This window comes from Delphinus delphis, chromosome 11 (assembly GCF_949987515.2).
Source record: "Delphinus delphis chromosome 11, mDelDel1.2, whole genome shotgun sequence".
In the NCBI taxonomy this organism is placed as follows: domain Eukaryota; kingdom Metazoa; phylum Chordata; class Mammalia; order Artiodactyla; family Delphinidae; genus Delphinus; species Delphinus delphis.
Genome location: NC_082693.1, coordinates 40,881,468 through 40,907,757, shown reverse-complemented (window position 1 = coordinate 40,907,757; position 26,290 = coordinate 40,881,468). Strand labels below are relative to the sequence as shown.

Sequence of the window (26,290 nt, the reverse complement as noted above, 5' to 3'; positions counted from 1 at the left end):
CTGTGTCAGCAGAGGCCTCTAGAACGGTGTATACACCAAAAGAAGCTGGGCTAGACAGGACACCTTTATTCCCAACTCACAATTCACTGCCACTGAGGAACTGGGTAACCTTGGGCAAGTCACCAGCCCTTTCTGTTACTCAGTTTCCCTACCTAGTTAACTTCTAAAGATGTTTCCTGCTCTAATAATACTATATGATTTGGTGACGACCAATTTCAGTTCCCAAGGGATTGGCACTGAAGACGGTTTCTTAGGAAGCAGTGGCTGGGCTGCACTGCTGAGGATTCCTGACAGTGCCCCAGGTATCAGCCTCCTTCTGCTAGTGACACACCTGTTGTCATCGCCATCTCTCCTCAGTGTTCCCACAGCACCACAGTCCTCCCACTTGCCCCCACTTCTCCCCACCCACCGTGAAGTCCTTCCATTTTCTTCACTTTGCCTCTTCTAGACCATCCCCACAGCTAGCGTTATAACAGAATAAACCCTAATGACCTATTACCTGAAATTTTTGTATCCATTTCTAGAAATGAATTAAGCACATAACATTATAAACATCTGATTAACAACCTACCTCAACTTCCAGACATTAAGCATCTTGAAGTCAGGGATCACATTTTATTTATTTATTTAGTTATTTGCGGTACGCGGGCTTCTCACTGTTGTGGCCTCCCCCGTTGCAGAGCACAGGCTCCGGACGCGCAGGCTCAGCGGCCATGGCTCACGGGCCCAGCCGCTCCGCGGCATGTGGGATCTTCCCAGACCAGGGCATGAACCCGTGACCCCTGCATTGGCAGGCAGACTCCCAACCACTGCGCCACCAGGAAAGCCCAGGGATCACATTTTTAAAATTTATTCTTGGCTTCCCCAACACTCAGCAATGCCTGTCACATGGTTGACCCTGAGTGCAATATGCCTTTTTGGGGGAATGACCTGAAAAACAATAGCAGAGAAGGCCCTTCAATTTTGTCTCAGACCTCCAGCTTCCCTCGCCAGTCCTTAGGAAGTGTATTTTGTCCCTCTTCCTTTCTTTCGGGGCATTTTACTTGTACTATAAAATCCTTGAGTGAGCAGCTCCTCCAAACCCAGAGTCCTAATTCCCAGCTATCCCCTCAAACATGTCAGGGAGTTACTTTCTTTTCTTTTCTTTCTTTTTTTTTTTTTAAAATGTGGTCCTCTCTGCATTAGAAATTAAGTTGAGTTTTATTTTAATTAATTAATTAATTTATTTTTGGCTGCTTTGGGTCTTCGTTGCTGCGTGCAGGCTTTCTCTAGTTGCAGCAAGCAGGGGCTACTCTTCGTTGCGGCGCGCAGGCTTCTCATTGCAGTGGCTTCTCTTGTTGTGGCGTGTGGGCTTCAGTAGTTGTGGCATGGGCTCAGTGGTTGTGGCGTATGGGCTTACTTGCTCCGCGGCGCGTGGGATCTTCCCGGATCAGGGCTCGAACCCGTCCCCTGCGTTGGCAGTGGGATTCTTAACCACTGTGCCACCAGGGAAGTCCCAGGGAGTAACTCATTTGGAGACCTACTACCTAGAGAAGAAACTGTTATAATCTGAGCAGTCCCATCCCAAGTTACACAATTGATATCCTCTCTCCATCTAGTACACTGTACTAGTTCCTCCAGCTAGAAAAATCTGCTCCCCACCCCCAGCACAGGCTTCCATACCTTCATCCTCAGCCTTTTTTCAATAAAGGTCCTCTCCTTTCCTAAGCATCCTTGTTTCTACTTCTAGCCCAGTTGTTCCTCCCTTTCAGGTCCAGATGTGGAGTTCTGTCCCCTTTGCTCAGCCTACCCCTACCAGATCTAGGTTTAGAGCTGCGAGTGAAAGAATGTTGCCTGCCGTATCGGTAAACAAAGGATGTTGCAGCCATCAAGCCATCACACTACAGCACCCCCTCCCCCAGTGGTGAGCCCTGAGGGAACTCAGGATAGAAACAGGATGCTGACCATCAAGCCATCAGCCACTGAAGCCACCCCAGCCCCAACAGTTTACCCTGAGGAGACTCAGGATGAGAAAACACAGGTACTGGCCCCAGATAGCTGAGGTGCATATCAAAGGAGTGATTTCAGTGAGCCCAGACTCTTGCATCTTCCCACAAATAGAAAAGTGCCAAATTCCTTAACTTGAGATATCTGGTTTTCTTTAATTAACCATAATCTTTTGATGTTCTGACAACCCGGTCTTTGTTGCAAGAACTCCTATATACCCTGGCTCCTCCCTTACCTCTTCCCGGCAGTCTCTCAGAGCTACTTGAGAGACCGTGTCCCACGCTTAAGTCCTCGGTTTTGTCCGCCAAATAAAACGTAATTCTCAACTTTGAGATTGTGCTTTTTTTTTTTTTTTTTTTTCAGTTGACAGCGCCAACCTCCTCTCTGGTAGAGGGTTTCCATCTTTAAAAACTGCACCCCGGAGTAAGAAACTTTACTTGGTGACCCAGTACACACACCCATGTAAGTCAAACCCGTTTTCCCATACAACATTCTTTTTATTTATTTATTTATTTTTGGCTGTGTTGGGTCTTCATTGCTGCGCTCAGGCTTTCTCTAGAGCATTGAGCGGGGTCTGCTCTTCCTTGCGGTGCATGGGCTTCTCATTGCGGTGCCTTCTCTTGATGTGGCGCACGGGCTTCAGTAGTTGTGGCACATGGGGCTCAGTAGTTGTGGCTCACCAGCTCTAGAGAGCAGGCTCAGTAGTTGTGGCGCACGGGTTTAGTTGCTCCGCAGCATGTGGGATCTTCCCGGTCCAGGGCTCAAACACGGGCTCGAACCCGTGTCCCCTGCTTTGGCAGGCGGACTCTCAACCACTGCGCCACCAGAGAAGTCCCTTATACAACCCTCTTGCTGAGTGGAAATCGCAGTATTTTCTACCCCCTTGTTTCAGTTATCCCCCCCCACACACACACTGCCGCTAATCGGTTACAGCTAATTTGGCTCTCGGGGAACACTGAGTCTTGGCGCACGTTTGCAAGCTCTTCAACGGGGCTGGTGTTCCTCTACCTCAGGGCCGGAGGGTTTGGAGCGCCGCCTGAGGGCAGGCCCGCCTTTCCCGCCTCCTGGGAACAGGCGCAGGCCCAGCCCCCGCCTGAGCCCCACAGGTGCCCCATTGGCCCCTCCCCGGGCCGCACCCGGGAGCCGGACGGGCTTCGGGGTAGGGCCCCGGGGCGCCACCGGCTGGGCCTCGAGTGGGCCTTGCAAGGGTCTCCGTGAGGGCCGGGCGCCCTGGGCCTCAGGCAGCCTCGGGCAGCCCAGGGTGAGCCCGAGGCGGCGGCGGCGGGGCGGGGTGTGCGTCGCGAGGCCCGCCCGCCCGACCGGATGCGAGGCATGCCGGGAACCTCGCTTCCTCCTCAGGGGCCCAGAGAAAACCACAGGGCTCCGGGCCAGGGCCTGCTGCCCCTGGGGAGCTGGCAGGATGGCCGAGGGCAGGGCGAGCGGCGCCGCCGGCCTCTTCGCCAAGCAGGTGCAGAAGAAGTTCAGCAGAGCCCAGGAGAAGGTAGGCAGCCGGGAGCCGAGGCCGAGGCTCCACGGGGCGACCAGGGCGTGCAGGGCGCTCGGGGCCGGGAAGCTGGGCCGCCCTCAGGGGTATCCGATTGACCTCGGGAAACGCGAGCGGGGACTGGGTTTCCATTGAAACAGGCAGATTTGAGAGAAAGCAGAGCCTTGCCTGGTCTTGGGCAGGGATGGGGGAAGCTGGGAGACGCTTCCCACGGCCTCTCTCAGGAACCTTAAACAACGCCCAAGCTGACCCAGAAAAGGGGAAAGAAAGGAACTAACGTTGGTGACTGCTGTGTAGCAAATTTTGGCCTCGCAACCCAGCGAAGGTGGTATTTTTTACAGATGATGAAATTGAAGGTTCAAAGAGGGTCATTTCCCAGAGTCATAAGACAGTACTGACCAGCTGGCCTGCCAGCGAGCATCACCCGTTAGCTGGGACCGGGAGGCCAGGAGGACTAGAGGAATTCTGCCCAATTCGCTCTGTACCTGACCCGGCCTGGCCGCGGGGTGTTGCTTAAGCTGATGCAAGCAGAAGCCCGTATCTGCTTCCTGGGCCTCGCTTTGGCGTTGGAGAGTACCCTGTTCAGGGTGGGGAAAGAGCACTTCTTTTTGCATTGTATCCTCGGGTAGCGGTGGGTGGCCTTGCTCCATCTAGGTAGGCTGTCTGTACGTCCGTCTATAACTTGCCCACCTACAGAGACGGTGTGGACGCTGCTCCACACACTTCAGTGGCATTACTGTTTCTACCCGTTCAGAGTATTTTCTTTGCTTCTAGCCTGAACCCCTGCTCTCCACCCACCAACACTCTGGTAGGTGAGATGGTAGGGGTAAATGAATAGGCTAGAAGAAAAACCAGAGGGAGAGAGCGATAAGGACCTGGGAGAGAATTTTGGTTTTCTAAGACTTTGTGGTCTTAGAAGCATTTGAATGAACACCATATGCTTAAGAATTTAAATATTTGTATCATCTTCCAAAAGAGGAGCACTAGCTTGAGTGCTGGGAAGGATTAAAGGCAGCCAGCTCTCCCAAGTGGGATTATCAACAGAGAATTGATGGAATATAGATGTAGTGCCTATGTTTAAGAGACTCACAGTGGAAGGGTAGGGGGAATGTGTGTGTTTTTTCCCCCGGTCTTTGTCTGAGGAAGCTGGGGTCATGTGAAAGAGCAGAGGAAAAGGAAAAGATTTTTGTGTGGCTAGACTTTGTTACTTTACCCTAACTTCACCTTGATCATGGTTTCAGTCTCTCCAAAGGCTGTCTAGTTACAAATCTGATAGTGATCAGAGCCTGTGGGAAGGTGTAGTTAGAAGTGGTTTGTGGAGGAAAAGGAGGTACTAGAGAAGAGAAGGCCAGCTACTCTATGGGTTGGAAAAACAAAAAGAAATCGCCGAAGACCAAAAACTCGTGGATAATAGTTATGTTTAAAAGACACAGCAATTGATTTTACCTCACGCTTTCACCTGTCCTCATCTAGCCTATCAACACTACGCCCTTGCTTTAAGATTTCTTTCCTTTTTTAGCATGGGCTCCGAAGCCTCAGGTAAATAACATCCCTGCTCTGAGCTTCAGATTCTGCCTCTGTAAAATGAGAATTGATGTTCAGTGATTTGGAAACTCAGTTTGGTGAGGACACCAAAGTGAGAAGGGGAGAGGGCGCCTCAAACCTCAGAGTCAAGTATTTCCCAAAAAGAGAACCAGCTGCCCAGGTACACCCTGTTCTTTCTTCCTAGTCTGAACCCTGAGAAGGCAGAGAGAGGAGCAAACTCAAATCTGCCCTGAGGAACTCCCAGGTTGTTGCAGAAAACAAAGAGATACTCTGAACCCAGACTTAGACACAAAGGCAGACATTGAACTTCGAGCTGTACCGCTGGCACCCTAGGGGTAGTGGATGTTGCCTGGATAGAATGGGAATGGCCTAGGTTTGGGAGAACGAGCTCAGCTCAGCCTGCCAGTTTTTGAGTCTTGGGAAGTTATTGAAGGCAAGATAAAGAGGGAGAATGTTATCGTCAAAAGAAAGGACTCACTGGGACACTGCAGTTTTACTATAGGCAGTTGACTGTAATCATCTGAGTAATATGTAACAACTAATGTGTCAAATATCAAGTGCCTGCTATGGACAAAGCACAGGAATATAAGAAGGACGTGATATCTCCCTTTATGGAGCCCACATTCTTGTGATATGATCTCACTTCATCTTTTCAACTCTTTAAGCATGCTATTAGTATCCCCACTTTAGAAATGAGGAAATGAGTCTCAAAAGAGATTGGCAAGTGGCAGAATTATCACTGAAACTCAGGTGTCCTGCCTTAGGATCCCAATCGCAGGCTGCTCTCTTTACAAGTTTCCTGAAAAACCACTCTAACATCTGTGTCTCCCCACTTCCTCCTGTGCCTGCCCACTTCCTGCTGATCTCGAAGGAGCAAACCTAGGAGTGAAGGTCTGGGGACTGTTAAACACAATGGAGATGAAGCATTCTTGTTTTATTTTCCAGTTCCTACTCAGACTCAACAGGAGTCTGGCTTTATTGTGTTTTTACAGTATGATACATCTTCACGTTTCAAACTAATACTTTCACCATCTGTTTGTGATTTCTCTGTGGCAGACTTCTCAGATCTCCCCCAAGAAAGGGCATTCATTGTTTACCACTCCTTTGTTGGTCTTTTCATCTGTTGACTTTTACTCAGCTTGTATCCCAGAGGGTTCAATCAGCAATATTTACAGAAAAACTCCTCTGTCCGAGATACTGGGCTGGACCCCGGGAGGGAATTTAGAGATAAGCAAGAGGCATTCTTGCCTGCTAGAAGCTTACAGTCTAGTTGGGGTTTTCTTTGTTGTTGTTTGTTTGTTTGTTTAAAGTAAAATAAGTGACCTGAGAGATCTGCTTGTCTGTGGGAAATTGAGAGGGCAGAAGAATTGAGAATAGAGGAAGGTTTTGTAGTGAAGGCTGAATTTGAGATAGGAATTACGGCTGATTAGTAGTTCCTCAGGCAAGTGGTGAGAGAGCAGTCCAGCTGGGGAATGCCAGCATGAGCAAGGCGTGGAATCTGGAAATCCTTTTAGGCGGAATAGGGAAAAATGCAGCTGAGCTGGAGCTCAGGGAGTGGTGGGAGAAAAGGCTGGAAAATATATTAGGGCCATATTAAGGAGAGCCTACTTTAGAATATATCTTGAAAATAAGGGTTTTTTTTTTTTTTTTTTTTTTTTTTTGAAAATAAGGGTTTTTTACATAACTACAGTATTATCACATCTAAGAAAAAATTTTCTAACAAAATTCCATAATGTCTAATATCCAACCCCTCTTCAAATTACTCCAATTGACAGAATTAACTAAAATATAAAACATGTCTGCAGTGATTTCTTTTTTAAGCTCTATACTTCCACCCCAACCTACACAAAAATTAAAATAGGTCAATGAACACTGGAATATTCTTCACCTGTTTCACCAAGTGTTAACATTTTGCCACATTTACTTTCTCTCTTGTCCCTGCTCTTTCTCTTTAAATAATCTGTATTCTAACTTCTCATCTGCTAGGCCAGGCAAACTGGGGTGAAATTCTCAGTGCAGGACTTTAAGGATTGGCATTATATGAGCTTTCATTAGTAAATAATCCAAAGGTAGAATTATTAAGTCTTTCAACAGACATCTGTAGAGCATCCCTACATCCTCCTTCCTCAAGGAACTCTAGTTGAGGAGGAACATCTACAACATAGTGTAGGTGCCCTGACACATGGCCCTCTTGCTTAAGGCAACAAATACTTTGGGCCCAGGGCATTGGGTTATGTTTTCAGGGAGATCATACTCATCTTTTCAGTTTCAGAGTTGAAGGTGGGAGTGTTCCCTCAACACACACACTCCCACACCCTCCAAGCCTTTTTGCCTTGAGCCTTTTGGGGTTTGGGGATATTGGTCTGCTCCAGGGTGTGCCACATTGACTCTAGACTGAATTGACACCTCTCTCCTTTCAGCACCCCTCCCCGCACCCCCAGCAGAAGAACCAAGCCCCAGTCAAAGGAAGGGAGGGGTGGCAGGAAGGAAGTGAGAGCTGCCATTACCACTAAACAAGGTGGTGTTGCAACTTTCTGGTAGAGGACAGTGTTTGGTTGGGGGCAGAGGGTGGAGCCTGGGAAGATGAGCGACTCTGCACACCCAGGGCCGGCTGTCAAGTGAGGTGGAGTAGAGAGACACAGACAAACACATATGGCTAAACTGAAAAGGAAATAAAGACAGGTATTTATAGGGAAGGGAGTGGAACTAGACACAATGATAATATTTGTATTAAGTGCTCACCATAGGGCAGCACTGTGAAAGCAATTTATGTGTATAATATTTAATTCTCCCAACAACTCCAGGAGATATTATTATCTTAGTGGGGGAAAGGGAGTTCTGTAAACTGAGGCTCTAGAGTTGAAGTGATTTGCCCAAAGGCTTATAGCCAGTAAGTGGAAAAGCCATATATCTGTCTCACTCCAGCAACCTTGAGCTTAACCACCATAGAGAGAGCTCCAGAAGTGAGAGATGTTAGCTCCAGGATTAAGAATGGAGACACCTTAGTCAGAGTCTACATAGAGCCGGTCTCACGCCCAAGACCTGGGCGCTTTTCCATAAGATTCAGAGTCCTTCGCAATGAGAATTGATGTTCAGTGATTTGGAAACTCAGTTTGGTGAGGACACCAAAGTGAGAAGGGGAGAGGGCGCCTCAAACCTCAGAGTCAAGTATTTCCCAAAAAGAGAACCAGCTGCCCAGGTACACCCTGTTCTTTCTTCCTAGTCTGAACCCTGAGAAGGCAGAGAGAGGAGCAAACTCAAATCTGCCCTGAGGAACTCCCAGGTTGTTGCAGAAAACAAAGAGATACTCTGAACCCAGACTTAGACACAAAGGCAGACATTGAACTTCGAGCTGTACCGCTGGCACCCTAGGGGTAGTGGATGTTGCCTGGATAGAATGGGAATGGCCTAGGTTTGGGAGAACGAGCTCAGCTCAGCCTGCCAGAGTTTTTGAGTCTTGGGAAGTTATTGAAGGCAAGATCTCCCTTTCTAGTTTCCTTACCCATCACTCCCCATAACACACCCTAAACCAGTCATGCTGAACCATCTCATGAAACTGCCATGAATTTGCATACTCCTGTGACTTTGCTGATGTTATCTTTGCCTGAAATCCTCTTTCTATCCTCACCCTTTTTACTTTATTTCAGTCTAGCAAAATCTTTTTTTTTTAATATTTATTTATTTATTTGGTTGCACCAGCTCTTAGTTGCAGCAGACGGGCTCCTTGATTGCGGCTTGCCTGCTCCTTAGTTGCAGCATTGCAGGCCCCTTAGTTGTGGCACACAGGTTCCTTAGTTGTGGCATGCAAACTCTTAGTTGCGGCATGCATGTGGGATCTAGTTCCCTGAACAGGGATCAAACCCTGGCCCCCTGCATTGGGAGCGCAGTCTTATCCACTGCACCACCGGGTAAGTCCCTAGCAAAATCTTAATTCAAGGCCCAGTCCATTGGTTCCCTCCTGTATCAGTCTCACTCTCCTTCCTGTTGTAAGTATTAAGTATCTATTTGCTGGATACTGAGAAATACAGATAAGGCAAGTGCCCAATCCTCAAGGAGCTCACAGTTTAGAAGGAGACATAGATAAATGCAAATAATAAAATAGTAATAGGGGAATTCTCTGGTGGTCCAGTGGTTAGGACTCAGCGCTTTCACTGTTGGGGCCCGAGTTCAGTCCCTGGTTGGGGAACTAAAATACACAGCAAGCAGTGCAACATGGCCAAAAGAAACAAAAAAACAAAAACAAAAACCAGTAACAAAAGTGTATACAGGTACAGAAGTTGTAACTGCTTAGGAGGGAGCCATTTAGCTTGATTAATGGGATAAAGTAGATGTGATTAAGTGTCACAAAGGATATAGAGTATGAATTAGGTCTTTTTAGATAGTTGGCTGACGATACGGTGAGGAAGAGCATTCTGGAAAGAGGGCATTGGGTTATGGGTTTATTTAATATAATACTCTCCCCCGTGCTGAAAACCACTGTAAATAACAGCATCTACAGCAAGCAACAGTATGGCTTATTAGAAAACTAAAGAAGTGTGAGAGAGAGAGACTGGTAGGAAGAAGGAATGCTGAGAGCTGAGGCTCAATGAAGGGTCAGATCATTGAGACCCATATGTATGCTAGAGTTAGAACTATAACTTGTAGATACTTTTTTTTGGCTGCGTTGAGTCTTCGTTGCTACGCATGGGCTTTCCCTAGTTGCGGCGAGCGGGGGCTACTCTTCATCGCAGCGTGCAGATTCTCATTGCGGTGGCTTCTCTTGTTGCGGAGCATGGGCTCTAGGGCGCGGGCTTTAGTTGCTCTGCGACATGTGGGATCTTCCCGGACCAGGGATCAAACCCGTGTCCCCTGCGTTGGCAGGTGGATTCTTAACCCCTGTGCCAACAGGGAAGTCCCATATTGGGCATTTAATAAAAATCTGTTGAGCAGATGAATGGAGAATCATCAGAAGGCTTTAAGCAGCAGCATGATAGACCAGGCCAGGTGGAAAACAGTGAAGGCCTGGACTAAAGCTGTGGCAGTGAGACGGGAAATCATGGGATGGTTTCCAGATGGTGAGGGATTCCATGAAGGAAGTGAGAGAAGTAGTTGAGGGCAGCTCCTGATTCTGACTTGGGTCTGGGGGATGGTGGTGCCTCCTTCCAAAATGGGGTTACAGATACAAGAGTCAGGGTCTTCCTTGTTAGAAGTGGGTGTCCCCTATGAGAACAGGAGCTGTGCCTTTCTCATTTCCATGTCCTTTGCATGAGCACTCAGATCAGTATGATGGTTGGCTCTCCCGGTCCCAGGGGAGAGGAGATCAATATGGACAGCCCTCACTTCTAGCTGAGTTTCAAATGCATTATATCAGGGCTTCTCAAAGTTTTCCACAAGGGCCTTCAGAAGAAGAGAGTCTCCTGCTCGCCTCTCTGACCTCATCTATCTAAAGGAATCTGCTGCTATGGCTGGAAGAGGGTCTCTCAAGTAAAAAAATGTCTTCAAGCCTCATGTTTTATCTTTAAAAGCCATGCACATTTTACATTCTTCTAATTAATTCTTGTTTTAATATAATACTCTCCCCCATGCCGAAAACCACTGTAAATAACAATTTCATTCCAGGAACATATACCTTATTTATTCTGGTCTTTATATATACCCCCTAGTACACTGCTGCATATCCCCAGGAGTACCCCAATTTGAGAAGAACCATAAAACATGATTGATTTTTCAGCAACATGCTATATTTCTAATTCTGTTGGGCTGATATGAGTACCTCCCTTAAGTTGCACCTGAGACTCTGAGAGAAGCCAGGGTCAAATGAGGCCAACAGTCAAGAGAGACTTGAGTATAACAGTGTGGACCTCTCTGATTTATATCCCCAGGTACTGCAGAAGTTGGGGAAAACTGTGGAAACCAAAGATGAACGGTTTGAACAAAATGCCAATAACTTCTACCAACAACAGGTAATCTGGAGGGTGGGAAAGGGAAGCTTGGAGGAAGAAAGAAGATATGAGGGCCGATTGGCAGAAGAACAGCAGGTTCTGCAAATCAGCAAGCATCCCTAGTAACCCATCCTCCCCCCAGGAGTAAGGGCCACAAGGTGACCTGCTGCTTATCCTTCTCCTGGGAACCACAGAAAATTACCTTTCCTGTTCCTGCTCACTCTGGGTTTAGGGGGACAGACGAGTGTTCTTCTTTTCTCTTGGTGGTTCCCCCAGGGTACAGTGACATCACCAGGTCCTTAGACAAAATCAAAACAAGTCCCTGTCACCTTAGTTTCTGGCTTACTGTCTTCCCTAGGCTGCCTCTCTCCCACCCTAAGGGTCTTCTCATCTCAGTGGCCCCATGTTTTGTTGCCTCTTTGTCCACTGCATCTACCTCACCAAAGCCATTTATTCTAAAACAATATCTCCATCTTTTACCTGTCATTCTCACCCAAACCTCCTGTTCTCACTGTTCCTTCTGTCTTCACTGGACGTTATGGGTAATTTTATGTAGAAAACTTACTTTAAGAAGTGGATAACAGGTCACTGCAGCCAACTCTGAAAATTCTATAGTACACATGCAATTGGAACAAGAAAAAATATATAACTCATATATAGTAACATTAAAAAAAAAAGAAGTGGACAACAGTTGGTGGCCTGCAAAAGGGGAGAGGCAGCTGGCCAGTCAGCGGGCCTTGGAGAGCCGTGTTTCCAGAGCTGCTGGACGTGACACCCTCTCCAGACCCAGCATGTGAATGCCAGGTGGCTGCCATGAACTACGGAGCCATGAGGATCTACAGCAAAGGACATTTCCAGGGTGGAGTTCATGTCAAAAATGAAAAAAATAGCCATCTTTAAACTCTGAAAACTGATAACAAACCAGAAAGATCCAAAAGTAAGCCACTTTGGGGAAAAGTATTTTACATTGACTTACCTTCTGTCACTGTATCTGAAAAACTGCCAAAGGACATTAAGGATCTGGGACGGCGAGTTCAAGAATTTCTCAGTAAAGATATCAGTTATCTTATTTCAAATAAAAAGGACAAATTTCTCATGTACCAAGCCCTGAATTTGCGTATAGTGCAGAAACCACTTCACCTTATTCTAGCCATGATGGAAGTTCATTTGAGTCTCCAGATTCAGTGTGTTTGATCAGAGGAAAATTAGTGGTCGAAAAAGCTAGAAATGACCATGATTTTTTTCCTTCAAATAGTATATTATCAAATGCCTTGTCATGGGGAGTAAAAATTCTTCAATTGATGACATTAGATGCTACATTGAACAAAAGAAAGTATTTACTCAAGAAATCAAGCACTTCTGTAAACGATGTGGGGAAAAGAATAGGTATTGGTCCACAAAAAGCAAGAACAAGTAGACTCAAAAAGCCTTTTGTAAAGGTAGAAGATATGAGCCACATATTCTAAGTGAGCAGCACAGAAACTTTGCACAGAGTAATCACTATCAAGTTGTTGATGGTATTGTATCTAAGTTAGTTTTTGATTTTGTGGAATATGAAAGGGACATGCCTGAAAGAATAAAATACAGTATTAGATCCATTTCTCCTATTACTGCAACTGTCCTGAAAAAGCCTGAATATAAAGAAAAGCTAGAATCGCAACATACATCTCAGACTTCAGGGAAAATAACGTACAAGTGATTGAGCAGAGTTTCCTGTATAAAGAAACCCAGGAACCCGAACAAAATGTGTTTATTTCAGAACATATTCCCTACTTTTCCAGTGAATTGAGAGGGCTTGATGAGACAACATCTAATAAATGTTCCATTTTAAATCCAGCCGAAAATGACATAAAAGAAAATTTTACACATCTACCTCCACATAAAAATGAGCAGGAATGCATTCCTGACATTTCTGAACAGAAATTAATTATACATGAAAATGACTTAGAAGTAAGGGTAGATCACTATCCATGTCGGCCACAGACATGTATATACATTTCTAATTTCAATATGGATAAGAGCATCTCAACCAAAACGAAAGTCAGATGCTGTGCATTTCCCAGCACAGGATCTGAAGGAAAAGGACCTTCATTCAGTATTTGGTCATGATTCTAGTCTGTTAGCAATAAACAGTTTACAGGAACATCTAACAATTCAGGCAAAGACTCCATTCCAGAGTCCTCCTAGGAACCTAGTGAATGTGACATCAAGAATACAGGTAGTTTACCTTCTGGTAAAATCCACTGGAGAGTGAAAATATTATAAGGAAGAAAAATAAAATCTGGAACCAAATGTGGAGTTTGATAAGAAGAGAACTGAACTTCTTACTACGCAAGAAGAAAACAATCTGTGGTTCACCACTACAATCTCTACTGAACTTATTTCAGACTAGTGAAGTCAGAATTTTTAGATTTCACAGGCTATGCTGAAAACAGTGGTATATGTGATACTTTAGATACTTGGGAAGAGGGAAATTCAAATAATCTGTTGTCAATGTTTTTCTCTTCCCTTTCAACCTGTATATTTACTGGCTTTTGACTTAAAATAAATAGCTTTCAGAAGTGATGAAGATCATATTCTTGAAATTTTTAAAATTTGTATAAAAATTCTTCTTTTTTTTTTGCCAAGTTTGTTTACAGAACCAAATGTAAATATTAACAATAAAGGTGATGTTTGCATTTTTCTGCAGAATTCATTACCTGTTACAGAAAAATTATAGAATAAACTTGTGGCTCATTTTTTAAAAAGGGGGGCAAAGAAGTGGATTACAGAGGTTTAGGATATTGACTTTCCACCTCTGTGTGCCAGGCATCCCATTTATCTCATTTAATTCTGACATGAGTCCTGGAAATTGGATCCCCTCTTTATAACAGAAGGGAGTTAGTTATTAACTTAAATGAATATCCAGTTGCAACGCAACTCTGACACTAAATACCCAGAGTTAGTTCAAATTTCACAGGTTGAGGGCGTAGTCCGCCACTAGACTACCTCACTTCAGACACCGTCTGTAAACCTCCAAAGTTCCCAGGCCACCTGCGCTTTTGACAAACTGGCTACAAATGTGGGGGTTCCTACAGACCACTCATCTTCCGTAATTCACTAGAATGACTCTCAGAACTCAGCAAAGTGCTCTACTTAATCACAGTCTTATTATAAAGGGTACAAACCAGGACCAGCCAAGTGAAGAGACACGCAAGGGGAGGTCTGGGAGGATCCCAACCATGAAGCTTCTGTGTTCTCAAGACACGTCACCTTCCCAGCACGTTGATGTAGGATTACCAATCAGGGAAGCTCACCTGAACTTCAGGTGTCTAGAGTTTTTATTGTGATTTCATTACATAGTGAATCATTCATAGGCCGTGTGATTGAACTTAATCTCTAACTTCCCTCCTTTCTGGAGGTCATACTGATATCACCTGTATGAAAGCCCCAACCCTCTAATCACTTGGTTCACCTTTCCCACCTGACCAGCCACCATTCCTGAGTCATTTGTTTAGCATAGACACAGGTATGATCTGAGAGGCCCACCATGAATAACAAAATGCCAAGGATTTATAAGTTACTTCTCAGAAACCAGGGCCAAAGACCAGTCAGATTCTTTACGGTATGATGTAAGAATTATATGGAAAATAATTCTTTAAAATTATATTAGGGACTTCCCTGGTGGTGCAGTGGTTAAGAATCCACCTGCTGATGTGGGGGACATGGGTTCGAGCCCTGGTCCGGGAAGATCCCACATGCTGCGGAGCAGCTAAGCCCATGTGCCACAACCACCGAGGCTGCTTTCTAGAGCCCGCGAGCCACAACTACTGAGCCCGTGTGCCACAGCAACTGAGCCCGCATGCTGCAACTGCTGAAGCCTGTGCGCCTAGGGTCCATGTTTTGCAATAAGAGAAGACACTGCATTGAGAAGCCTGTGCATGCAACAAAGAGTAGCCCCTGCTCGCCACAACTAGAGAAAGCCCGTGTGCAGCAACGAAGACCCAATGCAGCCAAAAAATAAATAAATTTATTTTTAAAAAATTATATTAAAAGGATATTAGCTATAATCTAATTCAGTAGTTGACTGTATCAGGATCATTTGAGAAATAATGCAACATCTCTGGTAGTAGGGCTTGGGAATCTATATCTTAAACTTGTTTTAATGGAAGATTTCAAATGTGTATACTAAGATAGAAAAACCTGTATAATGAATCCACAGGTACCCATTACCCAACTTCAATAATTTATCAACTCTTGGGAATCTTGTTTCATCTATGTCTCTACCCACTTTCCCCATCCTTGATCATTATGAAGCAGATTCTAGGTATCATTTTATCTATAAAAATTTCATTATCAGTCTCTAAAGATAAGGACTTAAACTATAACCACAAAATCATTATCACACCTAAAAATATTTTTCTATGAAACATTTAATCATTACAACAAATCAGAAGGTATATCAAGAGGGAATTCCCTGGTGATCTAGTGGTTAGGATGCTGTGCTCTCACAGCCCAGGGCCTGGGTTCAGTCCCTGGTTGGGGAACTAAAATCCCACAAGCCGCATGGCCAAAAACAAAAAAAAGTATATCAAGAAAAAAGTGAATTAAAAATAATGATTTCACACCTCCCATGCTACAACTACTGTTGTTTTTTTATGCTTACAATTACTTTGCTATGTATGTGTATGATCTCTAAATATATCCACAACAAATAAATAGGTTTACAAGTGAGACTGTTCCATTCTTATGGTTTTGTAGCTTGACTTTTTTTTTTTTTTTTTTTTTGGTGGTACGTGGGCCTCTCACTGTTGTGGCCTCTCCCGTTGTGGAGCACAGGCTCCGCGGCCATGGCTCACGGGCCCAGCCGCTCCGTGGCGTGTGGGATCTTCCCAGACCGGGGCACGAACCTGTGTCCCCTGCATCGGCAGGCAGACTCTCAACTTCTGCGCCACCAGGGAAGGCCTGTAACTTGACGTTTTTACTTAATTTAATACAAATATCTTTTCAGATATTTCAGATTAACTATCCAGCTAAAACATAAATTTTAGTAATATCTTAAAAATCAGCAATAATTTTTTAATATCATAAAATATTCAGTGTTCACACTCCTCTAATTGTGTCATTTTTTTAACAATTTGTTTAAATCAGCAATTTGTTGCCATGTTTAATAAATCTCTTCATCTGTAGGTTTCTAATCCCTCCTTTTTGCAGTTTATTTATTGATGTTACTGGGCTGTTTTCCTGCAGTTTCCTGCAGTCTCTAAATTTTGCTGGTTGCATCTCCATGGTATTGTTTAACATGTTACTCTGTCTCGTATTTTCTGTAAATTAACAGATTTAGAGGCTTGATGAGATTCAGATTTTTGTTTTTGCTTGTTTTGGAGGCAAGAATACTTGCTATTATAGGTATTATAGTCTTCCATCTGGAGGCACATAATATCTGGTCATCTCCTTTTTTGTGTGGTATTAACCATAGGTGATCATTAACCAGAGAATCTGTGTTTTACATTAAGCTTTCTATGTTTATTATGTAGCAGCTAGTCTGAGAACAGCATTTGGCAACAACCGCTGATCTAGTCTAACTCCATCAAAGGGAAATAGGATCTGATTGAGAGGGAAGTAATATAATCAAGGTAATATGCCATAAGAGTTGCAGAGCTAGGATTCTAACTTAAGCCCTGTGCTTTTTCCCCTCTACCTCACAAGGAGGCCACCCTGGGCCTCTTCACAACTCCAGTTACTGTTCTACTTCCAACTCCAGGATAGGAATCAGTAAGTTGACACCTGCTTTGAAAGGTTTCTGACGCTTGGCCCATTCTGTCCCTCAGTCCTTTCTCTACCTTATAGGATAGACCTACAACGGCAGATGTGTGGGTAGAAAGGGTAGGAGATGAAGGAAGGGCCATCAAGAAGAGGGGGCTTCCCTGGTGGCGCAGTGGTTGAGAGTCCGCCTGCCGATGCAGGGGATGCGGGTTCGTGCCCCGGTCCAGGAAGATCCCACATGCCGTGGAGCGGCTGGGCCCGTGAGCCGTGGCCGCTGGGCCTGCGCGTCCGGAGCCTGTGCTCCGCGGTGGGAGAGGCCACAGCAGTGGGAGGCCCGTGTACCGCAAAAAAAAAAAGAATCCGCCTGCCAATGCAGGGGACATGGGTTCGAGCCCTGGTCCGGGAAGATTCCTCATGCCGTGGAGCCACTAAGCCTGTGCTCCACAACTACTGAGCCTGCGCTCTAGAGCCCACAGGCCACAACTACTGAGCCCGTGTGCCGCAACTACTGGAGCCCACGTCCCTCAACAAGAGAAGCCACCTCAATGAGAAGCCCGCACTCACCGCAACTGGAGAAAAGCCCGCGCACAGCAGCAAAGACCCAACACAGCCAAAAATAAAAATTTGAAAAAAAACAAGAAGGAGAATAAGAGGATTAGATGGGACAACCCCCTCAGAATTCCCTATGTGAGCCTACCAACTAAACACCACTTGGGCAGGGAAATAATTTGAGAAATGAAATGGAGTTAGGCTAGGAATAAGGAAAAACTTTTCTCCTGAGAAAATGATACACATAGTAACTGGTGTTTGAACATGCTTGGGAAGTTTATTTAACAGACATTTTATAAGTACCTGCTGTACGCCAGGCACTGTGCTAGATGCCGGGACTTCAACTTGAATAAGACAACATGCCTGTTCTCAAGGCTCTCACAGTTTAAGGAGAAAGACAGCGAAAAAAGTCAGGTCTGAAGCTGGACCTAGGTGTCTGAGATGAACAGGAGGAAAAAGGACAAGGTCAAGGAAATTGAAAGTGAAGAATTCCAGAAGTTGGACCAGTTGGTCATGTGCCCTACCTTTCACCTGCAACCAGTTTGTAGGTAAACTTTTTTTTTTTCAATTTATTTATTTTTGGCTGCATTGGGTCTTCCTTTCTGCACACGGGTTTTCTCTAGTCGTGGCGAGTGGGGGCTACTCTTCATTGCGGTGTGCGGGCTTCTCACTGTGGTGGCTTCTCTTGTGGAGCTCTAGGTGCGTGGGCTCTAGGTGCGTGGGCTTCAGTAGTTGTGGCACACGGGTTCAGTAGTTGTGGCTTGCGGGCTCTCGAGCACAGGCTCAGTAGTTGTGGCGCACGGGCTTAGTTGCTCCGCGGCATGTGGGGTCTTCCTGGATCAGGGATCGAACGCATGTCCCCTGCATTGGCAGGCGGATTCTTAACCACTGTGCCACCAGGTAGCACCTGTAGGTAAACTTTTTATTAATAAATAAATAACACTTCCAAACATCCCAGTCAGATTTCAAGGCCTTGACACTTGCCTAGGTTCTTAATCAAATTTCCATAAGTAATTTTTCTTTGAGGGCTCTGCTTGCTTCCCCCTTTCCCTTTCCTCAAAACACATATTGGGTTGATTTTTCCATAACATCTTACGGAAAAACCCGAGCAAACTTTTTGGCCAATGGGAAAGAATTATTTTCGTAAAGCAACACTTTAATCTCTTATTTCTGGTAGTGACAGCTGCTTCCAGTTCATTGCCTTTAAAATCACATCTAACAATCGAGCTTCATCTTTCCCTTCTGGACCTCGATTAGATCAAGAACTGTCAGCACTTGCTCAGGGTTGGTCATGCCCTTATTTTGCTGAGTGTTTGGGATTCTGAGTCCATTTTTCTCTAGCAAGTTGGGAACCCCAGGACAGGCACTTCTTCTCCATCCTCAGAACCCCAGTCTCTTAGGAGGTAGCTCTGCTACCTGAGTGCTTAGGACACACTTCCAGAGTGAGTGATTCATTAACTGAGGGCTGGGACTTTGTATCAATATAAGGGATGGAGAGGACTAACACAGACTCCTTATGGTACTGCCAAGAATTTTGCAAGGACTTAGAGAGCAGAAGTGATAAAATCGTAACATTTAGAGCTAGAATTAACACTTAGAGCTAGTCTTACTTGGTATTTACAGATGAGGGAATTAAAGCCAGAAAAGTGGAATCACTTGCTAGTTGGTAGTAGAAACAAGTTTTTGACTCCCAGACCAGTGGAAAGCTAAGACTGTGAGAGTCACATCTGTCAGGAGAGAAGAAAGATGCTGGGATTATTCAGCCTGGAGACATTTCAGGTCAAAGGAATAAAATGACACAGGTGCTATCCCACCACCCCACCCTCTACTACCACTACCACCACCACCATCTCTCTCTCTCTCCCTCCCTCTCTTCTCTCTCTTCTCTCTCTCTCCCTCCTCTCAAAGGAAACAGTAGGAGCAGAAAAGAAGAACTTTGACCAAAAGACTTGATTCTAAAACACGGACTGTGGTATAAATAGTACCCTTAGTTTTGAACAGTGTACATACAACCTGTACCACCATACGTGGTAGCCTTGATCACTGATCTGATTTTTCAGGCCATATAATATCTAGTGGGATAAAAAAATTAAGAATTTCATTTGTAGAAATTATGCAAGATTGGGCTTCCCTGGTGGCACAGTGGTTGAGAGTCCGCCTGCTGATGTAGGGGACTCGGGTTCGTGCCCCGGCCCGGGAAGATCCCACATGCTGCGGAGCAGCTGGGCCCGTGCGCTGAGCCTGCGTGTCCGGAGCCTGTGCTCCGCAACGGGAGAGGAGAGGTCACAACAGTGAGAGGCCTGCGTACTGCAAAAAAAAAAAAAAAAAAAGAAAAAGAAATTATGCAAGATCGTTTAACAGCTTTTGTTATTCAAACATGTATTTTGGAGACCAAATCTTCATGGTGAAGTAAAAAGTTGGATCCATGTTGTTTTCTTTCAAGAAAGAAGTTAAAATCCTTGTTAACTTTTATAATCCCCAAAACTCTTTCAAACCATGGTTATCACATTTTCAAAACTCTCAGTTATACCTACCTACCATATCCATGTTTAAAAGCTGTTATGTCCATTTAACATGTTAGACTGTTTAACCTTTTTTGTGAATGAAAAGCAAAGAGGAAGTGAGACATCTTTCCTGGTGAATGCTAAGTGTTTCTGAATTTTGTTAACTGACTGAATCTGTCTCTATCATGCTGTTGAAAGCACTTTCTCAAGGTCACCAGTGACCTCCAATTACCAAGTTCAGTGATTTACTGATTCTTCATGCATTCTAACCTCTCTGAAGTATCTGGTCCTTCTTCAGTCATCAGAGGATGCTGTCTTGATCCTCATTTGCTATAACACACCTTATGATCCCAGTTCTTCTCCTACCCCTTTGACAGCGCCTTAGATTCCCTTGAGACTGTGTCTTCGTGTCCCTTAAGCCCTGGCATTCAGCCTCTTGAAAAGGACTTTTAACCTGACATATGGTCAAGAGTTTGGACTGGCTCAGAGGTGAGCTGTGGAGGCAAGAAGATGGATAAAATAATTAATCCAGTTTCCTTTGTTTACTTGACCAAGTAGACCTGGGTTTTCTGCTGCTAAAATTAAATAATAATGATTTTTCCCTCAAAGAATTGCACAGATTAAAAAATTAAGTTATTAGAATTTTCAGCTTTTCTCTCATAAATTTTTTATACTTCTGGTATGCTCAATAGCCTACCTATAATGAGCATAAGCAAATAAAACAAGTTCACAAGTATTTTTATCATGTACTGCAAAATGGATCTTAGCTCAAATCATCTGAACTGAGGATCACTGGCCCTGTACGATACCCTTGATGTGGGCTGCACCTTTCAATCCAGTCTCACGCTCCTGTAGTCAAGCTCCAATGTCAACAGCCTGGCCTCAAAATTCCTTCTCACCCAACTGGAAACTAGAGTTCACATAGAGGAGAGAGACCAGAATGGGAATGTGCTTTAGACAACACCATGAGGAACAATTGAGGAAGCCTCTGAAAAAGAGGACTCGGTGCAAGCCATGTGAAAGACATCTTCAAACCTGTGTGCAAGAGAAATTAGCCTGCTCCAAATACAGAAGGCCAACCTAAGACCAGTGGGCAGAAGTTCTAATAGAGCTATTAAAAAATGAAGTGCAAACTAATAGAACATTGTAGATCAAGTATACTCTGATAAAAGTTAATTAAAAAAAAAAAAAACCTATACATTGGTCAAAATCTTCCTAGAGATGACACAATTTAGTTTCATGATGGTGAACCTAAATTTTCCTAAGACCTGCCTATAATTAGGCCTGGTAAAGAGTGTTATTGATTAAAACATATAATACAGGAAAAATAAAAAAATGAAGTGCATGGGAGAAGAGGAATGGCCTGTGTGAGGCTGCAGAGAAGAAGAGGGCCTGGTGTCTATAGAAAATGGTAGCAGTTTTTCTACCCAGAGAGGAAGGTGTAAGTCAAAGGATCACGTATATAGTGTCACATAGGACTCAAGTTCCAACAGAGGAACTATAGGTTCTAGTTCACTGGAAGGGAGAACAAACAGCGGAAAGAAGACATGCCAGTGCAATGGGAGCAATTTCCCAACTTAAAATTTGCCCCAAAAGAGATAACCAACGACTTCTTGGTAAAGAGAGTAGAGGCTAATATATAAGAATTGCAAATATTTGAAGAAATTCCAGGATTGATTTCGCTTTTAACCTACTTTTCAGCTTTGACTTCTGGAGCATCTTTCCAAATATATCTCTTTAGTCATCAAAGGCATTTCTCCCTTTCAGGCGGAAGGCCACAAGCTATACAAGGACCTGAAGAACTTCCTCAGTGCAGTCAAAGGTGGGTATCAGGGAGCACAGGGGGATCCAGAGGGCGTTTATGCAGCTACTAAGGGGTCTGGGGGATGGGGAAAAAAAACAACCGTACTCAGGCTTTTCATCACTTGCCTGTGCCTGACTGCTGGATATTTGTGGGCCGAGGAAGAGTAACTTTTCCTATGCCAGCCCCATCCAGCTTCTCTGACTGATAACCCAAACCTTTTGAGTTTGTCCTTTTGGATTGGAACCACTGACTTGTCTGTCACCCATATGATTATACCAAACTACTTGATGGTAGGACTGAGTTCTCTCCTTTCAGTGATGCATGAAAGTTCAAAGAGAGTGTCAGAAACCCTGCAGGAGATCTACAGCAGCAAGTGGGATGGTCATGAGGAGCTGAAGGCCATCGTAGCGGTAAGAGTATTCTGGGCTTTACAGCTCTTCAACACTCACTCTACCCTCATCTCAACCTCACCCCAGCTTGTCTGTCCAAGCAAATAGGAAAACAAAGAGCCAGTTCACACTGTTCATTTGTATAGCTGTGATCACAGGTGGTAGGAAAAAGCTGTAACAGGAAAATATTATATGAAGTTAAAAACAAGTTTTCCGTAATCTGTGGATTCCTCTGTTTTTTACCCTCTTCCTCTCTTTAAAAACTTAGGAAGTTTTACCCACACAAAACCAATGGGTTGTTTTTGAAAACCAATTTCATGCAGTTATTTGCTCCCAAACTTCCCTATCCTTCAAGCTCTAGAGTCCAAGACTCTCGACCATCGGTTCCTGTTCTTAATCCCTTGAATGCATGTCCAGTCTCTTATACAGCAGTTCCTTGGGGAAGGGCTGTTTCTTCATCTGACTCTTCCCCAGAATCCGAAATGATATTCTAAAAATATCAGTGCTCCAAAAAGGAAGTTTGTTGCAGGAAGAATTTGGGTATTTCCCTGGAATGCAGTTGCTGTTGAGAAGTGGAGCCCTCACCTCTCCCCTCTGCCTCTATCCCACAGAATAATGATCTCCTTTGGGAAGACTATGAAGAGAAACTAGCTGACCAGGCTTTGAGGACCATGGAAAACTATGTAGCCCAATTCAGCGAGATTAAGGTAATGGATTTACAGAATCAAGGATGGGTTATGGGTGGCCCATATAAGTTAGAAAACATGTTGGGTTAAAAGTATAAGCAGAGTTAGACCCCATGGCTAGGAATGAAGTTGGATAGGTTAGGAAAAAGATTGAAAGTTGAGGGTTAGACAAGAGGTTAGGGAGGAGGGTCAGAGGTAGTGTGAAGGTTACATTTAGACTTAGATTTCAGTGAACTAGATTTGGGCTGGCTTTGAATTAGATCCAGGTCAGGGCATCCCATTTCGTTGTGAGAAACAGTTGGTGGGACTATAGATGTTTATTGTAGAGAAGAGGGAACTTGGAGGAGTTATAATAATTATCTTCAAATACTTTAAAGTCTATTAGATACAAGAGGAATCCAACCTGTTCTAAACTGTTCCAGAAAAGTAGAATTAGAATTCATTAATTCATTCAACTCATATTTATTAAACGTCTACTCTGTTGGGCACTGTGCTGGTTTTGGATTAATATAGGAAGAAATTAAAGGAAGCCTCACTTAAATTTCTCATAGCTAAAGCTTTCCAAAAAAGAAATGAAATATACTGTGAGATAGTGAGTTCTCTATTCTCTGTTCAAGAAGAAGTCGAACTGCTTCTTATCTTGGATATTGTAGAGAAGCTTTGTGTATTGAATAGGAAGTTGGATTAGATAATCACCAAGATTCTTTCAAATTCTGTGGTTGAGAGAACAAGACAAAGCCATTAACATTGTTTGCCTCTCCCTGGTATAATTTGTAGTTGATTGAGTAAATGTTCTCTCAGTGCTCATAATAATTTACTATTTGTATTATGCTTTAGGCTTTTCAAAGCCCTTTATATTCAGCATTTGATCTTTAAAATAACACTATAGGGCAGATGAGGCTACTGAGGCTCCAGAAGAGGTGTGCCTTGCCCTAGGTGACAAGGCTAATAAATGGCAGCATTGGGAGTAAAACCCAAAACTCCTGACTTTCAGTTTAGTAGGATTCTCAAGGCCGTTTCTTCCAGATGCTGAACCAGTTTCTAGTGGGTTCCCAGGATGTATTAAAATTCAGTGCAGGCTTCCAGGTGCTCTGGAGAATTGCCTTCTACTCTCTCTCCTCCTGAGAATTCCCATTCTTTCCAGATAATGAGGGAGATCCCTTTGGCACAAAACCCTGTCAGAGAGTAAAATTTGATACTAGGACAGGAGTCTGGCTTCTCTGTTTGATACTCTGTTACCCACATCCTGGCCACCGAAAAGTGAGTATCAAGGCCCTCTCTCTTGACTCTGGGTTAGGAAAGAATTGCCAAACGGGGCCGGAAACTCGTGGACTATGACAGTGCCCGACACCACCTGGAGGCAGTACAGAATGCCAAGAAGAAAGATGAGGCCAAGACTGCCAAGGTAAAGAAGAGCCTGGTAAAAACTCCCTGCCCTCCCTCTCCCCATAATGGTGGCAAGTGGCTGGGCCAAGCTGGGTTTAGGAAACGATAAATTCAGCCTCCGGTGTCCTGAAGGAAATCCTGTCTCCTCTGACACTGATGCTCTAAGGATGGGCAGAGACTTGAGGCTGGGGAGGACATAGGTCTGGGGAAGGGGAGGCATGGTTCCAAGTAAGCCCCGTCCCTGAAAACATGCAGAGAATAAAGGAAGCAGCCTCTAGCTTTGGGTTCAGGAATGAGGGGAATTGTCCTGTCTCTTTTACCACCTAGGCAGAGGAAGAGTTCAACAAAGCCCAGGTTGTATTTGAAGATCTGAACCAGGAACTACTAGAGGAGCTGCCTGTTCTTTATAATAGGTAATGATTGAGATTCAGGAAAGGGCTGGACCCTCGGGCCAGTGGAGTCCCAGGCCACCTGGCAGCCCAAACATGTCCTCATGAAAAGAGCCCTGGTCCAAGAGTGGGATGTAGCCTCAGCCCTGCTCGTAACTTGCTGTGTGATATTAGGCAAGCCACCTTTCTCTCTCGACCCTGGTTTCTTTGTCTGCAATACAGAGATAACCATCCCTGCCCTACCAGCTTTTCCAGGTTTAAAGATAAGATGCTTCTTGGATAGGAGAGATCTTGGCAAGTAAAGTGCTGTCATCATGCATACTAGGAGTATCTGGTTTTCTGCTTGAGCGTGTATTGTTTTAAACAAGTTTGGTTAGTGAACATCCGGATTCATGTAGAAGATACACCATGGCATGAGTATTTCCATTAATGAAGATGTCTCTGCTTCACAGTAGGTAAAAATGTTTTAGATGTAAATTTTCCACATTGGAAGAGGAATCTGAACAGAAGCTCTATTTGTATCCTATTTGCTTTTCATTGTACAAGATATGCTTTAAGGGACTTCCTGGTGGCGCAGTGGTTAAGAATCCGCCTGCCGATGCAGGGTACGCGGGTTCAAGCCCTGGTCCGGGAAGATCCCACATGCCGTGGAGCAACTAAGCCCGTGTGCCACAACTACTGAGCCTGCGAACCACAGCTACTGAGCCCGTGTGCCACAACTACTGAAGTCCACATGCCCTACAGCCTGTGCTCCACGACAAGAGAAACCACCGGAATGAGAAGCCCGCGCACCGCAAAGAAGAGTAGCTCCTGCTCACTGCAACTAGAGAAAGCCCGCGCACAGCAACGAGGGCCCAACGCAGCCAAAAAAAAAAAAGAAAAAAGAAAAAAGATATGCTTTAAAGCAATTGTAGTCAGAGTATTTTGTATTGTCACTTTATATTAGTCTATGAATGAGGGAGCCTTTTTAATGACTACATGTATTCTAAAACATTAATTATGTGATTCCTAATTTAAACAGGATTGAAATTTAAGAGTTTCTTTAAATGTAAACTTCCCCCATTCATTTACGGTAGAATTCCATTAATGTACATACAGCTTCATAGAAGTCCAAGTATTGATACTGAGAAAGAATACTTACTATAATAATTATAATTGTATGGCCTTATATTTATACGGCACTTTAAAAATTCTTCAAAGCACTCTCATATCTACTTCAGAACCTAAAGAGCCTGAATCAGATAACTTCTTTCATAGAGATCTGTTGTACTTTGGTGTCAGCCTAGGCTGGTCGTGTCTCCTCTGGCCTTCCCGCTCCTGAGAGTCAGTTGTACCCCTGGCCTGGCTCTGACGGATGCAGATCCCAGAACGTCCTGAGCCTAGGCCGTGGGGTGCTTTTCTGTGCGGAGCCGGCAGTGGCTTTGGCTTACGCTCCTACCTTGTACTTCAAAGACTTCCTTTACCAACACTTACCTTCACGTGTTTGTTGTTTTGCCTCTTGATAGTCGTATTGGCTGTTATGTGACCATCTTCCAAAACATTTCCAACTTGAGAGACGTGTTCTACAGGGAAATGAGCAAGGTGAGAAACATCCGGCCAATTTAGACATCTAGGAGGGTTTTTCTAATAAATATGAAGGTCGCTCTAATTTACATAACCTCATTAGATATCCATATGGGCATCACAAATTTTTACTTCTTTCTCATGATGAAATAATAGCACTTGATGGACTGTGTTGAACGTATTAAAGCACAACTTTAACTTAAAAAGGATGAATTGTATATTTTAAATGTGAATTATATCTCAATAAAGATGTTAAAAAATACATAGTATAGAAAGCTGAAAGGTCCTATAAGGAGAAATTGATAAATCTTCATAGGAG

The 26,290-nt window shown here is 44.3% G+C and overlaps 1 protein-coding gene and 2 pseudogenes across 2 annotated transcripts in view; all 3 read left to right on the top strand.

The window, feature by feature from the left end:
* Positions 1-3,387: 3,387 nt before the first annotated feature.
* The window catches only part of BIN2 (bridging integrator 2), a 33,669-nt gene continuing 10,766 nt past the window's right edge, over positions 3,388-26,290 (top strand). For both annotated transcript variants that reach the window (XM_060024787.1, XM_060024786.1), the window contains exons 1-8: positions 3,388-3,487; positions 10,897-10,977; positions 21,522-21,576; positions 21,874-21,968; positions 22,559-22,654; positions 23,931-24,038; positions 24,347-24,432; positions 25,914-25,989. In XM_060024787.1, the coding sequence (XP_059880770.1) occupies positions 3,407-3,487; positions 10,897-10,977; positions 21,522-21,576; positions 21,874-21,968; positions 22,559-22,654; positions 23,931-24,038; positions 24,347-24,432; positions 25,914-25,989 (678 nt within the window). In that variant the 5' untranslated portion in view covers positions 3,388-3,406. The remainder of the gene's footprint in view (positions 3,488-10,896; positions 10,978-21,521; positions 21,577-21,873; positions 21,969-22,558; positions 22,655-23,930; positions 24,039-24,346; positions 24,433-25,913; positions 25,990-26,290) is intronic.
* LOC132434537 (protein DBF4 homolog A pseudogene) lies at positions 11,770-12,939 on the top strand (annotated as a pseudogene).
* Positions 12,926-13,494, top strand: LOC132434200 (protein DBF4 homolog A-like; annotated as a pseudogene).